Source organism: Solanum lycopersicum, chromosome 5, assembly GCF_036512215.1.
Source record: "Solanum lycopersicum chromosome 5, SLM_r2.1".
NCBI lineage: Eukaryota > Viridiplantae > Streptophyta > Magnoliopsida > Solanales > Solanaceae > Solanum > Solanum lycopersicum.
Genome location: NC_090804.1, coordinates 45,412,686 through 45,429,278, shown reverse-complemented (window position 1 = coordinate 45,429,278; position 16,593 = coordinate 45,412,686). Strand labels below are relative to the sequence as shown.

The window sequence follows — 16,593 nt, the reverse complement described above, 5'->3', positions numbered from 1 at the left end:
TATTTTGAAGCTTACCCTGAAACATAATGTCAAAATTCATAACATAAATTATGAATTAAAACAAAGAAATTATAACCAGTATTCTTGTTCCATATATTTCTAACGACCTATCAACATTAATTCTCCATATGTTTGATGTCTCCTTAATTTTTCAAAATTATAGTCAATATTATAAAGATAATGAAATGATAATCTGAGAAAAATAGTAAATAAAAGTCTTATATTACAGTGTAATGAAGTGCAAAAAGTTCAATCAACATTTCTAACGAGCTTCATACTTTTAATGTAGTATAGAATGCAGAAGATAGATGATAATTATGGTTAAAACAAAATTAAACACATGAGAAATGAGAAAACAAAGCAGAAGTACGAAATCACGACTCACTCTGATGAGATATGGATAAAATGGGAGACGTTTGTTTTTAACACATTTACATAGTTTAGATTCAAATTCAGCAAAAAAAGAGATGTTACCTACAGTTTCCCCAGAGGTGCTTACCTAACATAACCACATTTCTGTTCATATTGGTAGGTGTGGTGTAAATGCAAAACATGATAAAACAGATTTTCACTCTATCTATTCAGATTTCTCCAAGTTGAAGTTGATGGAAATAAATTTTCATTTCCACAATCTGCTTAAATTATTGTCAATGGCAGAAGCTACTACACCAGTGGGCTGTGACGCGGCTAAACTATTCACAGGTTCTTCCAGCACAATCATCATCTTGTTCTCAGCCATATGCCAAAACTCCAGGCACTAGAACGTACACAAGTTAAATCATATCATTACAGAAGTCCATAAATCACAAGGCAAAGACTTGAAAATGTAATGAACATGCATGCAGTGTTGAAACAATCAACTTGGCATATAAACTGTGAACCTTCCTGCATTTATGTAATAGTAACCCAATGGAGCAACTCATAGAATTGATGACATGAAAGAAAAAAGCTACTTGCCTGATCTGAACCAACCACTAATACAGAAGGGTAACAAGGATGAAATGTGCAGCAATGAAATCTTTTGCCTGTTACGCTTCGCTCATGCATGCACTCTTGCTCTCCACTAGAGCCAATCTTCCAGACTTTTACCGTATCTTCACTAACTGAAGCTAGATACTCACCAGAGCTGCTCCAGCATATACCCCGGATGATAGAGAAGTGACCCTGCAAAGATGCCCCCGAGAAAAAGTTCATTACAACTCGAACAACGTCGTAATAATCACTAAGAAGGTGCAACTTGCCGATAGGATACAACAAGTAAAGACATAATGCAAAACGAGAGAAGTACTAAAATTGTGCTCATCACTTACTCTAATATCATTTGACAGGTTTCACTACATTACGACAACACAGAAGCTAACACTCCTAGGTAAACTCTATCGTTTGTGAGCCCATGAATAGAGTCAGATATTCAGGTGTCCAAAATGATCAAATCACAGGTTCAAGTCTTAAGTTCGTTATAATCTGAGCTATTTAGGGGAGAACTAAAGAGGAAACCTTCACTCGGCTTTCTTCCTTGCCTGTCATATGCAATGTGTTTGGTTCAACTAATTACAAAAAGAGAAAAGACAGTGTGGGGCAAATAGAATGTTGGACAAGTGGTTGTCCAACCAAATAATATTACATCAGTTTCTGGAGATAAAAAAAGATCACATAACATCAGCATAGGTGAATGTAGGGAAGACTTGAAGATCCAATCTGAGATAGAATTTTAAAAACTTAGAATCAAGATATGAAAAATGTATTTAATTTTTATATTTTTAAGCTAAAGATTAAACAAAAGGATTCACAAATAAAACTGCTAATGCTACAACCAGTCCATAAATTGTTAAAGCTTCCATAGAAACTAGACTAATAGTGTACCACCCGCAGTCTGTTCAGGGTTTAAAACTCAAGGAATGCAACCAAACATGAGTGTTGCACCTCGTTACAAGACATAACCCAACACCCTACGGCATGAACTAACCACAGTCATGCACTAATAATTTCAACAACTTAGTGAAAGGAATATTGTACGAAAAATTGCCCAACCTTCAGAGGATAACTACAAATTTGGGTAGTCTCCACATCAAATAACAATACACCATCCGCATCAGCAGCAGCAAGATACTTCCCAAGATTAGGCTGAAACCTAACTTGAGTTGCACGAACCTGAAAATTTTGGAGCTGATAAGTCGTGACGTAAATAAAGATTCTATTACTGAAATAGGGACCAGAAATATCATCATTTTGCAGCTTAACCTACTAGTTTGAGTTATCAAATATAGGTTTACTAATACCTTTGACACTCCTGCACAACCACCATTCTTAATGCTCCAGTATCGGATCGTACTAACATTATCACAAGAACAGATGAGGTCCTCCTTGGTAGGATGAAAGTCAAGTGATATAACGGAGGCAGAATGGCCAGTAAAACTTCGTATTGAGTGGTCTGGCTGCAAGATACAACAAACTCTAGTTTTGACAGGCTGGAACTCTACTTGCCAAAATTCATCAAAACAAATTAATCTAAGTGCATGTACAGATAATTTGACGGGTGTTCTGTCAAAGAAAAAATTCGTAAAGCTAGAAGTCAGGAGTTCACCATCAACAGTCTTCAAACAAGTTGGGGTGAACAAACACAATTGCTAATTCATCTTAGAAGGATCATTGAAAGAACGGAAATGGGTCAAAAATACCTTTAAACCATGTGAAATAGAAACAAAATGTCCTCCGTAAATAGTTGCTCCAAAAATGTCCCTGTTGTTAATAATTTGGCCAAAAATGTCTCTATTGATACTTAGAGAACCTTATTCTTTTGAAATCCGTTTAACTAATTAGAAAATAAAGTTGCAACTTATCTTTTTTTTCATCTCAATATCGTTTTATCAATTAAAATAGAATAACCTCATGTACTTTTTAGACTGATAATATAGGTCATATATATAAGATCATAGTAACCACATCATTAATTTTCATTTATATAATGATTCGTTTTTCTTGATAAATAGGAAACATTTTTCTAATTTTAAATTTTTCCAAATTTAAGTAGAATAAGCATTAGCTTACATATTTCTTGGTTCGAAACTTGAAACAGAAAGTAGCTCAACAATAAATTCATCAACGATATTTTAACAATATTTGTAATTTGAAAAACTGTAATTACTTTTTGTTTGTTAAGTTATTCTGATTGATGTATCTTTACTTTAAAATCAATGATTATTATTAAGAAATGTTTATCCTTCTTAAATTCAGAAAAAGTAAAGAAATAAAAACATTTCTTATGTTATTAGAAAAAAGAATATTATTGTTGTATAAATGAAATTAATGATGGATTACTATGATCCAACATGTATGGCCTATATTATATGTTAAAAAGGTATATGGTCAAAATTCTGGGAGAAAGGTCCATTTGAATGTAGATGAAAGAGAGGAAGGTTGTACACTTCGGCATTCTATGAAATACAGATGCAAAATAATGGATCTCTGTAGTTTCAGCTACACTGATTTGTACAAAATCTGAATTCACATCTACACTGAGTTTGAGCATAAAATTTCTACACAACACGCAATGATTCACCTTAGAGTTCAGGATGGAAGAGTAATATCCTATCCTCCTAGTAATGAACACATAAAATGACTTACATTATGAACATCCCAAATTTTGATTGTCTTATCAAGGGAAGATGAAGCAAGACGCGGTAATCTTGGACCAAAGCGAACATCTGTTATTGCATCAGAATGCCCCTCAAGTATATGCTTTTGTGCTCTTGAATCTGTGCACCATAGTACAACCTACACCAGAACACATCAGAAATAATAATAACTAAAGAGACCTGAATACAGAGTTCAAGAATACAACTCCTTGTTTCACTGCTTTTCAGTCTGTATCGAGTACAAAACAATTTATCATCTCAAGATCCTGTATCAATACCTCTTTATCCCCGCCAGTTGCTATCAGCTTTCCATCAGATGAAAAGTTGCAGCAATTAACTGCACTGGAATGAAAACTCCCAATTTCCAAGACCGTAATATCTTTATTGCAAAAAAAAAATGTAAATAACTAGAGTGGCAAGTGTCCCATCAAGAAAAAGCCAGTATAAAGAAGTCAGCGTCAGTTAAAACCTTTACTGGTGCCTAAGCGCCTAGGGATTATGCTTTCAGTATCTGCATTGTCAGAAAGGAAGGACTCGGCAGAGTTGTTTGCAAACATGTGGTTTATAAGAGGAACATCAACCTGCATCCCCACACATATTTGATTAGTGTGACTATGCATCAATAGAACCATCTCTTAATTAGGAGAAAGAAAGAGAACATTTGATTGATATCCTTTTGATAAAATAGTAGCAGCCAGTTTAAATCCTTCGCTTGTTTTGGAAGCACTAACCAAACATTCCATGCGCAGATTCACTTTTGTATTGAAGAAAGTTTGCGTTATCTTTCTCCTGGTGTGTGAAATCAGTTGAGTTAAGATATCAAGTAAGACTTCGCATGAAAATTGAACACCAAAAATTGATATAACCCATAGTTGGATTAGCATTTCCTTTGTACCAAATTCACTTCTCACAGCATATCTGTCTACAATGTCTCACATTACAAAAAAAAAAAGTAACAATAAAAGAGAGACAGCCAAATATTTCTCAATGCAATACTACTTTTGTGGCATCAATTTAGGAAAATCATAGTAAACCCCTTCCCTAGCATATTATCCTAATTTGACATATTGATTAATATTATTATATCAGTTAAATAATTGGAAATGAAGGACCAACTTGTTAATTGGATCCTTGTTTCACGGAATCCTCAATAAATTGTAAGTATAGGGACAGTAATCCTTACCGTTTGAGTTGATACCAATGTAGCTGAGTAAACAACATCATTGCCATACACACAACCTTTAGAAAAATTATCATCATGAAGCAATGCAGGCATTGATATCACATCTTCTGCAATGGATATAGATGGTGTAGAAGGCGCTGAACTTGGTAACAGACTAATGTTGTACGCAGTTCCTATGCTGTTAATCTGACCTGATGACGTTAACTGCTTCCTCTTTCTTGTACCATATTTCTTTGAATTAAACATGGACAATGAAATTCAATGAGGACAAGAAAGTACAAGGACAAATATATACCCTTCTCTATACTTGTGCATATGTAAGAATATGATGGGTTGTCATGTCAGATAACAGCAAAAATATATATCAGAAATGACATCACTTGACTAAGTAATACAAAAATTTTACCAAGAATAATAGAAGTAGGAAACCAAGGAAAGAAAGAGCAAAGACACTCTCCAAATATTACTACTGATGTGAACTCAAGGAAATTTGATTATGAAGCTAATGTGTAAGTCTTAAATCTCATAGAGCTCTTTGTTTTTCACAATTGGTATAAATCTCATAGAACTCTTATTGGAATTTGATAAGCATCTCACATTTGTTAAGATAATGGGTTATTGTTCTCCTTAAATGGTCTTGGAGAATCCTAACTGCATGAGCGCATTTGAGGTTTAGTTAGGTCCAAGATTCATTTTCTTATTATGGTAACAGAGTTGTTGGAGTCCCACATAGGTGAGTTAAAGGTATTTGGTCTCTCTATATGGTCTTGAGGATGATTTTGGATTGAGTTTTTATAGTCCATTTTTAGCTTATAGGATTTTCATCTTCCATGCTCCAGATAACTAAACTTGGTAGAAAAATGTTCTCACATCGGTTATGAAATGGGTTGTTGACTCCGTTTATAATCTTGATCAATACCTACCTCATGAGCTATCTTTTGGGATTGAGTTAGGTTCAATGTCCATTTTCTTATCTGAATTTATATTGGGTGGTCGACACTTGTACAATCAGCTACCCCATCGAAAGTAAAGAGTTACAAGAAGCAGGAAGAAAACCACTACACTTTCAACCAGTTGTTTTCATTCTTTAAGGCTTACTCTGCTGGGTAAAGTAGAAATGTTTGGAATTCGTCATGGCACTAATTACTTCAACGTTGTAGGAATAATTGATCAATGATAAAAAAAAAATTAAAAGATGGATGAAAGAGCAAAGATATATTTATAAAAAGCTAATAGTATGAGTTGAACTGAAAGAAAAAATATAACAGAAATTCACGAAGTGCACATTGGAAATTAAATGGGGAGAGGGGTGCAGGGTTTGCAGGAATGTAAGAAATTCAAAATGCATTACCCATAACAAGCGCAGCTATTATTCTTATATGAACAACTTATCAACAGCTCTAGTGCACTGGACATATAAGGGGTCTGAGGTCAAAGCTAACCTGATCATCACCTCTAAAGGTGTTGGACAAGCTAACATCCATGGTTGTGCTTCCAGTAGCAACACTCTTATCTTGCTGTTGGCTGCTGGAACTTGAATTTTTTGGATGCTTGCAAAACAAAGCAGGCTGTTGACCTTGTTCCAGACTTTGATTGATGTTCTGCACTTCCTGCATAAACTAGTCATTTTTTTAATACTTCTTTACAAGAATAGATAGTCTTTCTAAAGACATCAAATGCAAAGTATATCAAGTATAAACTGGCACCTTCATTTGCATAGCTGAATCTGAACAAGAGAAAAGCGGGAGATCCACTTGAACTGGCAAATTTCTGTCCACAACTATGTTCGCAGTGAAGTTTGATTGGTCACCTTGACTTATATCCATATACTGGTCACTGAGAAACATTAGAATTTGTTGTTGTAGCTGCTGTTGGGAGGGATGAGACAGGTGGATTGTAGAGCTTTTCTGCTGAATTAGTCCAGATTGAAGCTGTTCCAATCCCTATATATGGGAAGATTAGTCAATGTATAGAAAATACTCCGTCTCATAGTCAATTCTAGACTGGTTCTAAGCAAATAACCAATTATAAATGACAACTAAAAGAAGCAGAAAAAAAGGTTCCCATTTTCTGTTTGACTGCTTCTGGTTCAAATAATATTTTAGGGTACGCACATAATTATACTCGCTAAGTTCAACTACAAATGAAAGCTCAAAGCAGCAGGCCAATTGTGCTTTCATTTTCATCTGAATGCTCCTGATCCTCTCATGGTTCATAAAACGTTTAGGGGGCTGAACAGATTACACCCATTAGAGTCTTCAGTTGAAAATTGACTATGACTACAGATGAAAATATATGCGTTTGTACATTAAAATAAATACTTTCTCATTATTCGGAAAAAAACATATCTTTCGGATCAAGTAATACCACTGCTCCTCTGGAAACACTTAACATATGCTCATATTCAACATCCAGAGGATATAGACCAATCAGAAGGTAACTATTAATGGATATAATATTTGTTAGTTTCCAACTTTCTAGTTTTCTTCTGATTCATTATTATCTAGTTAGTCTTTGGTTTATTTAGAACTTTCAGTAGTTTCCTGTATTCTAGCTTTCTTCTGCACTGATCTTATCATATTAATTTATGCCAACTTTCATGTTTTGAGTTCAGCAAACTTCTATACAAAGAGCATGTTGTTCATGGATAAAATATCATACTTCTCTTCCACATCTCAAACCTTTATATGGTATCAAGCGCTTTTTTTCTCCTTGTTACCCACTAGCACAAATGGCACTCTTTGTTACCAATTCCAGTCACCAAATACCACCACCATTGTTCAATTCAACTCAGTTACCTAGCCTTTGATCAACTTGCTGGCAGACAACTTATTCTCTCCCCCTGGAAGGCACAAATGTCCATTCTCATGATAGGACAGGACACAATGTTTATGGATGTAGATGGGACTATTACTGCTCCCATCCAGACCACCACAGAAAACAACCAGACAATTGCCAACCTTGATTACATTAATTGGTTTCACTTTCATCAGGACTAGTTGATACAAAATGCCATTTTAGAGTCAGTATACCCAACTCTTGCTGCCACTGTACCCGATGCAACCACCGCCAAAGCAACATGAGATTCCCTCCACACTGCTTATGCCAATAAGTTACAAACTCTCATAGTGAGCTTGCGAGATCACCTTGCACATCTCACAAAAGAGAGCCGTCCTGTAATGGACTACCTCAACCAAGTTTGACTCTCTGCAATGAACTGGCGACTGCAGGAGGTCCTGTAACCAACACCGTACTCACTGTCAAAATTCTCATCTTTTGAACCAGAACATCGAGAAATATCAGCAGCAATTCGAGCACATCCTACTGTTTGAAAAGCTTACTGACCACGAGCTTTTCCTCAAACACAATGCTCTAACTCACACCCTCCACCAGAATTATTGTTGTTGCTCACACACCAACTGTCAAACAAGGACCAACGCCACCAACAACAATAGGTCTATACAGGGGCTACACACATGCCAAAAGTCTCACAACCATTAGAGACTAGAATGGTCCAGAATAAATCACAATGGGAAATGGTAACACCATACCAATATCTCACACCGGTAACCCAGATATATATGCATGTAATTCTCACTTTCAATCATCCAATATCCTTTGCTCCCCTTCCATTGCCAACAATTTCTCAATTCTATCGTAACAATGCTTGGACTCGGGTGCGGATATATAATACGGGTGCAGATCTAGAGGTTGGATCCTTCATGATCTAGTTTTTAAGATTAGGGGATATGGATCCATGTATGGATACGGGTGGAGGAATTCACCTAAAAATAATTAAAATATTTACAAATAGAATTAAAAAACCTAAATTATGAGTTATTATGTGGAGAACTTGAGGAGAATCATGGATGGAGATTAAAAGAAAAGGAGTGACATAGAAATTTCTACATAAATGGTATTCCATTTTCTTCAATTTCACCTTAGCTTTTGTATTGATTACATAAATCATTAAAATTGTCCAGATTTTCCACATCGATTTTGGTCAAAGTACCCAAAATCAGTAGACCAAAATCGTACACGGCTCCCACATCCACACCCACACCCATGTAGTGTCGACACGGGTGCGGCACCAAAAGTGAAGAGTCCAAGCAACTTAGCATTGAATTCTTTCATTATATTATCTTGTGAAGATCTCAGTATGGGGGCCACCAGTTCAACGGTGGAGAGAGGATGCTTTATGAATGGCCGGCAGACAATCAAGTGTGTTTAGATCTGTGGCATCAGCGTTTGTGTTGTCAACCTTTGGAAATTACCAAACTCTTGGACCTCCAAAAAGCAAAAGTCTGTCTAACCCTTATTCAAGGAAGCTAAGTATCGATCTATTGCTGCTTCTGTTTATGAAGTCAATTGGCTCACGAATTTGCAAAATGAGCTTCACTTTTCACTAGTCTTCTCCACCAGTAGTTCTCTGTGACAATATTATCACAACCTACATTTGTGCTAATCCAGTCTTTCGCAGTAGGATGAAGCATGTAGCTACTGATTTCAATTTTGTTTGTCAGCAAGTTCAACAAAAAGCACTTGAGGTTCGTCACCTTCACTCTACTGATCAAGTCATTGACGACCTCACCAAGCCTCTCCTGCTTATAGCTTTTCTGCGCCATTTTCACACGTTGGGCTCATTCCTGTCACCCTCAACTTGCAGGAGCATATTAATGAGTAATATTTGTTATACTTCAGTTTAGAAGTCTGTTATTAGTTTCCTATTTTCTAGCTTTCTGCTGATACAATATATCTAGTCAGTTGTTTGATTTATTTAGGACATTCGGTAGTTTCCTATGTTCTAGTTCTATTGCAACTTGCACAGAATCTTATCACATTAGTTTGTTCCAAGTTTTATGCATTTCAGTTCTGTATCAACTCTATATAAAGAACATATATTTCATGTTCAAAATTATATTGCAGAAATATCTCAAACCTTTTAGAAATATCATAGGCTTTGAATATCTATGACAAAAATTGCAGTTTTCACTACTAGCACAAATATTCTCTTATGTGATACAATCAGGGAGTAAATTTCTAAAAGAATATGCATCATTTTATAAGTAAAAGAGCATATTCTAATTTCATTCTAGTAATAGATTCAATCATCTCTTTGTCACTTTCATATACCACATAAGGTGAGAGTTGGACTTCTTTTGAGAAATGGTAAAGTATATTAGTAATATAGCACCAAGAAAGTACCGTCAGAAGCATTTACAATATACCAAAAACACATCCATTCCAATTTTAGAAGAGATTCTATAAGATATATCACTGCTTAGCCATCATTTACAAAGCACTGTTTAGTATTTACACCAAAAATAAAGAAACAATAAACAGTTCATTTTGATCTTCGGAATGGAGTTTCGGTTGTCTTAAAGCCTGAATATTTGACTTCTTTACCATTACATTTTGATGGATATTTGAGAAAGTACACATTATGACCTTACCATCAAGGGCCATCCTTTTAAAAGCAAACTGTTTACTCCATGATCTGATCCTGAACCAAATAAGAATGTGAATTAGTTTAAATGGGGCGGAGAGGGGGGCTAGACTGATAAACAACAAACAACTGTAAAAACAATGTAGAACAAACTCAAGATGAACAGTTAATAGTTAACTTGCGTTGGATGAATACCATCATGGTCAACCAATTTTTATTCACGTTAATCAGGAGTCAAATTTTCAAGAAAAAGTGCCATTAATTTTTCAGAAGAAATAGTAATAGTCTTTCATAATTTCATGCTACAATTGATCTTCACAATATCATTCTAGAGTAGTAAAGTGGTCTACATAATGTTTACAGCACTCAATAAAGATTCTTACAGCATCATGGGAAATCCCCATTCAAAAGGATGATCTAGCCCGGCCAGGTACCATATTGACAAGTTTGATTATTGTTTGAAGTAAATTTGCTTTCATTAAAAGCCCTCAAAAAGAAAAATCACGTGTACAAATGCTCATCACTTACACTAAGGCATTGAATTGCTAATTGTTAAGTGTTAATACCAGAAACTTCAGTGAGTACATTACCTGACTCAGCAGCTTTGAGACTCACAGCAGGAATTATCATATTTGTTAAGCTCTGGTCCAGCTTCAGACAATAGAAAAATTAAGCAGTTAGAGTGAAATGTTGCTATCAATTGCCTTTACACATTTTTTTAGTTGAAATGTTTGTTTTTATCAGCTTTCTTAGTATTTGGCTTATATATTTCTCTTTCTCTTTTCCTTTTATATTTGTCTTTCGGCAGGAGGAAGGTAGTTACTTGTGTAACTGGGAATTGATGAGCTTGATCAGCTAGTGGAGGATAAAATCTCAAATTATCACCAGGAAAACTGTGATGGGTTTGCCTGAAATAAAACAAACAATGACACAATGGTAAAGAGAAGTCCCGCCATGAAAACACCATCAGATAGGGCTCAAAAAACGTACCGCGAATGCTGGTCTCTAAAGGTTTCCGCTTTTGATATGCAGCTGTGATTTGCATCTAAATGCTGATCAATATTATCACTATCCCTTGGATTTGTGGGTTTCTAGAGAAATAAAAATGACAAAAGTATGATTTAGACATGAAGGCTCAAAAATAAAGGCAGGAAAGAGAGAACTAGTACAGCAATTATTAAAAAAAAAAAGTTCTGAACACCTTATTGGCCACTGATATGAGAATTCTCTGGACTTGAGGGTTACTTTCGTACACCCTTTTGGTTAAAGCATTTGTTGTCCCTAGACTGTGTCTTGTCATAGCCTCATTCGTAGTCCCCCTCAAAAGCTGAGTACCATAACCTTGCAGTTGTTTTTGTTGGATAAGCTGTTGCATTTGATTTAGCCGTTGAGCTTGGACATCCTTGTGTTCCAATGTATTAATCATATGACCCTGCAAACCCAAAATCAGCTAAGTAGGTTAACTTTAAAACTTTGAAGAAACTGGCATCTGACAAATGAAAATAACAAACAAACAACAGCATACCCAGTGTAATCCCACAAGTGAGGTCTGGATAGTGTGTAGGCAGACCTTACCCCTACCTTGGGAGGTAAAGAGGTTGTTTCTGATAGATCAAAAACTAACAATAGTGAAGAAACCAAGGCAGGATACTAAACACAGCATGACAAAGCATACTGAATATGAACAATAACTACAACTAAATAATATGATAATCAAAGTACAAGGAACAATAACTAGTAAAAGAAATTGAAGAAGCAAGAAACTACAAAGAGTAATACTACTACTAGCATGGAAAGATAAGCTAGACAACACTGAACTACCTACTAAACTCCTACCCTTATTCATGTCCTCCATAATCTCCTATCTAAGGTCATGTCATCTTGACATATGTAAGCTGAAGCTACATCATGTCTTGTCTAATCACCTCTCCCCAATATTTCTTCGGCCTAACTTACCTCTACCAAAACATCCATTGAAAACCTCACACCTCTACACTGGGAAATCCATGCATTTCATATTCACATGTCCAAAGTAGCTCAGTCTCGCCTCCCGTATTTTTTCCTCCACGAATGCCTCTCAGCTTGCACCATATATCTTCATTTATAACCTTATTTGTCCTAGTATGCCTACACATCCAACTCAGTATCCTCATCTCCGCAAATTATATCGTCTAAACGTGAGAGCTCTTGACTAGGCAACACTCTACTTCATACGACATAGTCGGTCTAACCACCACTAGGTAGAACATTTCCTTAAGAATACGAAACTTCCTAAAAGAATGAACTGTATCAGCGAGAGAAATCACAACTTATTCATCGAGAAGCCACTCGTAAGAGTGACACACCGAATCTCTTTCACTCTCTCCCAAACCCTCATGGTGTGGTTTAGCAGCTTGATACCCCTATAGTTGTTGCAATTCAGGATATCCCCTTGTTCTTGCACAACGGCATCATTGTACTCTTCCTCTATTCTTCAGACATTTTTTTTATCTATGAAATGTGATTAACCAACCTAGTTGGCCATTCTATACCTTGCTTGTGCTCTTCCAAAATTCCATCGGGTCCTATGCATCCTTCGAAACACACCCTTAAGCTTCTCAGTCTTTTTTTGAAAAAAAATGGCTTAAGCTTGTCAACCTTTGTACACCTACAATACCCAAAATCATGATGCCTCCCAATCTCCCAGCACAATATCTTTGTCCCCCTTTTTGTTCAAGAATCTACGGATATATGACAGTCACCTCTGTCTGATGAGTGTGTCTTCCACCAATACTCTGTCATCCTCATCCGATATACTACACTTGGTCCAGGACTCTGGCCCTCCTCTCTATCGCGCCTATCTATCTTTTTATCCGCACCTTGTCCTATAGTTCTACATACAAACATTCAAGAAAACTTAGCCTCTTCTTCGTCATCTTATGCCTTTCCATATTTGCCCGCTTTTCCTCCTCATCCTTACTCTCCATCAACTTTGTATACAACAATTTTTTTGATTCTACTTTCCCTTGGACGTCCTCATTCAGAAATTAATGGACACACATAAATAGGTGAAACAAGATGGTTAGGTGAAATAAGATTTAAGAAAATAAGAATCTGTAACACATTGAAATCATACCACATTGTAAGATGCAGAAGTGCTTGAAAGAGGGGTCTTGAACCGAGCAATGAAAACATCCCAAAATACTGACCACCATTCAAGAAGAAAACCACCTGGAGCATCTATAGCTGAAAAACAAATGTTTATTTTGTGAACCAATTAAAGTAAAATTGGAAAAAGGCATTGACCAGAGTGGCATTTTTAAAGTTGTATTACCAACACGATTGGTGAGAAGTTGTGCTTCAACTTGAAATGTCCTAGCAGAAACACCAAATTTTCTCTTCAAAAGATAATCGTGTATATATACATCCAGCCTGTTATCATCAAAATATGAAGAAGATATATTACACACTTAAACAATATAGGTTTCAAAGGAAAACATGAGCATATGGCAAGATCAAGCCGTGCAAAAGCACTACATTTTCTGTTTAAACTAGTTTGTACGTGCAGAGAATTTCGTCCCTTTCCATTAGAACAATAGTGCGGTTAGACATAAACCCACAAAGAAAGAAATCAATACAACACAATATACATTTAGAAGAAAGAGAAATTGAGGCCGTAACGGCTAAGAACCAGAACTAGATTCAACAATGGCCAAAAAACCCCACATGAAGGTGAGAACATGCACACATCCAAAAAACAAAAAGAAAAATGTATACCCCTTAGAAGAACACAAGGTCATTAATTTTTTCTCAAACAACACAAAATCTCACATTTTATCAGCTTCAATGTTGGAATGAGCCATGGTGCTACTCTGAAGAAGAATGAATGTCTGCTTGCTTTAGAAGGCATGTAACATTTTCACTCTGTGCACTGCACACTACCACTACCACACAAAACAAATAAAAAGGGGGAAAACAATCCATACTATAAGTTTATACTAACATGCAAACTCCCTTCAGAAAAAATGAACAAAAAAAATATCAAATTAATTGAGATTACAACTTTAATTAGTCGCTTAAATTCCGTGTGAAATTTTATAAGATACAAAATAAACTCCAATCCCGCTATTAGACCACTAAACTACATTAACACGTCACTAAATTAACTAGGAAACTTATTCGTTGCAGGTATAATTGTAATTTAAAATGATTTTTTTTTATAAATTAAGAAGAATAAAAAGGAAATTCTATTTTGAATAGAGCCAAAATTTGTGTTTCCTCTTGAATAAAATAATTAAGAAAAGAAATAATTTATTCACATTAAGTTGACATCAGAGAAATTGATCAATTTTTTTAAAAAAAAAAAATTCACACAATAATGTTATAACATTTTTAAAAATCAAATTACCAAATTAAGATTTAAATAGCAATATCATGTCCAATTCCAATTAACTTTAATTCAAACACGATATCATTCATGAAGTAATTAACTATTATTTTAAAAAATAATCGAAAGAATTAAATAGACAATGTATAAATATTTACGAATTTTAATCAATTTCACGCAGATAAGGAAATTATAAATACGTTATTTATTGAAAAATCTACTTCTAAATTTTAAATTTATAATTTCATTTTAACATAAAAAAAAACTATAATTCTTAATCTAAAGTAATCTTTCGAAAAAAATAGATCTTATTTTCCATTTCAATAAAAAGAATTCACCGAATTAATTAATTTCTTTAAATTAGGCATAATTCAAAATTTTCTTTTGTAGAAGTACAAAAAAAGATGCTCAAAAACCTATATACCAATGACTAATATTTTAAAATAAATAATGAAAAGAAAGTAAAAAGAACAAAGAAGGAAAGAAAAAAAAATTTAAAGAAAAAATTAATAGCATTAATGATGAGATTAAGGGGAAAAATTAATAGCATTATTGAAGAAATGATTTAAAATTTGGAAAAATGCAAAATAGATAGACTTTCAAGACAAATTTTTGAGCAATTATTTTTTCAAATATATATATATACATATATATATTGTGAATGTCTAATTATTGCAGTCCTTGTAGGATATAGTTAGGAATCCTATTTGGGGACCAAGTAAGATTTTCCCTACAAATAAAGGGTTTCTTCATTGTAAAGAAGATTTGTGAAAGATCTATGAATCCTGAATATATTTCAAGAGAAATAAGAAGTCTTTTCTCTTCTCCCTACTTTCTTCTTCATCTAATTTCATATAGTTTCATAACACGTTATCAGCACAATTGTTTTATTCTTAAAAAATTGTGATAGAAGACGAGAAAAGTGTAAAAGAGATCTTACATTATGCAAAAGGTTGCAATAAGGTTCTTATATCTTTAAGGTATAATTTATCTTTACGTTATAATTATTTATGTGACAAATCTGGAGTTACCATTTGGAGTAAGAATTTAAAGTTTTGTACGTTTAATTTAAACGGATGAGAAGAGAATTCCTTAATTTATTTTAATAATTGAATAAGCACAATTTAGTGAAAGGTATGTTTTCAACCTTTATATGAGGTATGTGATCTATTAAGCTATATTTTTTAACTATTAATGTTGATTATAATAAATCAATAATCTCAATTTTGTGTGTAATTATAATGTACGATCATATTAATGGTCATCAAAAGTGGTAAAATTACAATTATATTGAAGGCTTGAAGTTGAGCCTCATTATGGGTAAGACGACAGATTTAAGTTTTATCGCACCAAAAGAATAAGACGATGGATTTACGTCCAATCGCACCAAGAGGGTAAGACATCAGAAGGCTTGATGCTTTGTGATGAAAGATGTTGGATTCAAGTCTCTCATTGATTTATGGCATAAGACGTTGGGTTTGAGTCTCAATGCACCATATTGATGATATTATGATGACTAAAGGAAATAATGAGTTTTTGATAAAATTAGTCATAAAATATATCTCGTTGAAGCAGATCCATTCCCCAAAGCGAATGTAGCAGTGCATAAAATGTCTAAAAGAAAATAATTGATTAAATGATGCACATGAATATGGAATGAGGTACTAAGTTATCAAAATTTGATGTACTTAGATGATTGTGTCCCATTCATGAAGAATGAGACCCTTTGATAAATGATAAAAATACAGATCCATTCTTTAGAGTGAATGAGGTGATAAGCCACCATGCTAGACGAGATTTTTCTTTTACTGCTTGTTAACAAGGCAAGTTAATTGTGAGACCATCATAAACGAAAGTTGAGATTGAATTCTCTGCTTTCTAGAAACGTATACAGATATTTGTGGACCTAGTCATCCACTTAGTGGATTGTTTAGATATTTAATGGTCCTAATAAATGTTTCTT

The 16,593-nt window shown here is 34.5% G+C and overlaps 1 protein-coding gene across 4 annotated transcripts; it reads right to left on the bottom strand.

The window, feature by feature from the left end:
- Nucleotides 1-367: 367 nt before the first annotated feature.
- Nucleotides 368-14,225, bottom strand: LOC101265239 (transcriptional corepressor LEUNIG-like). Of its 4 annotated transcripts, none has more exons than XM_010322842.4 (18): nt 14,075-14,225; nt 13,578-13,675; nt 13,380-13,489; nt 11,466-11,696; nt 11,255-11,355; nt 11,088-11,172; nt 10,855-10,915; nt 10,272-10,321; nt 6,525-6,761; nt 6,261-6,437; nt 4,819-5,049; nt 4,105-4,216; nt 3,914-4,014; nt 3,625-3,774; nt 2,280-2,435; nt 2,032-2,151; nt 958-1,164; nt 368-757 (listed from the first exon to the last, which is right to left on the bottom strand). In XM_010322842.4, the coding sequence occupies exons 1-18, from the start codon at nt 14,104-14,106 to the stop codon at nt 620-622; spliced, it is 2,397 nt and encodes a 798-aa protein (XP_010321144.2). In that variant the 5' UTR covers nt 14,107-14,225; the 3' UTR covers nt 368-619. The 4 variants fall into 4 exon arrangements, with proteins under 4 accessions (XP_010321144.2, XP_004239602.2, XP_010321145.2 ...); XM_004239554.5 differs by having other exon boundaries at nt 6,261-6,428; XM_010322843.4 differs by having other exon boundaries at nt 14,021-14,158.
- Between the last annotated feature and the right edge of the window lie 2,368 nt (nt 14,226-16,593).

Excerpts from the sequence above, each read along its gene's own strand:
- LOC101265239 (XM_010322842.4), bottom strand. The coding sequence starts at position 14,106 with ATGGCTCATTCCAACATTGAAGCTGATAAAAT. Across the intron at positions 13,490-13,577 it reads ACTTCTCACCAATCGTGTTG|CTATAGATGCTCCAGGTGGT; the intron begins GTAATACAACTT and ends TTTGTTTTTCAG. Across the intron at positions 11,697-13,379 it reads CTTCTGCATCTTACAATGTG|GGTCATATGATTAATACATT; the intron begins GTATGATTTCAA and ends TTGGGTTTGCAG.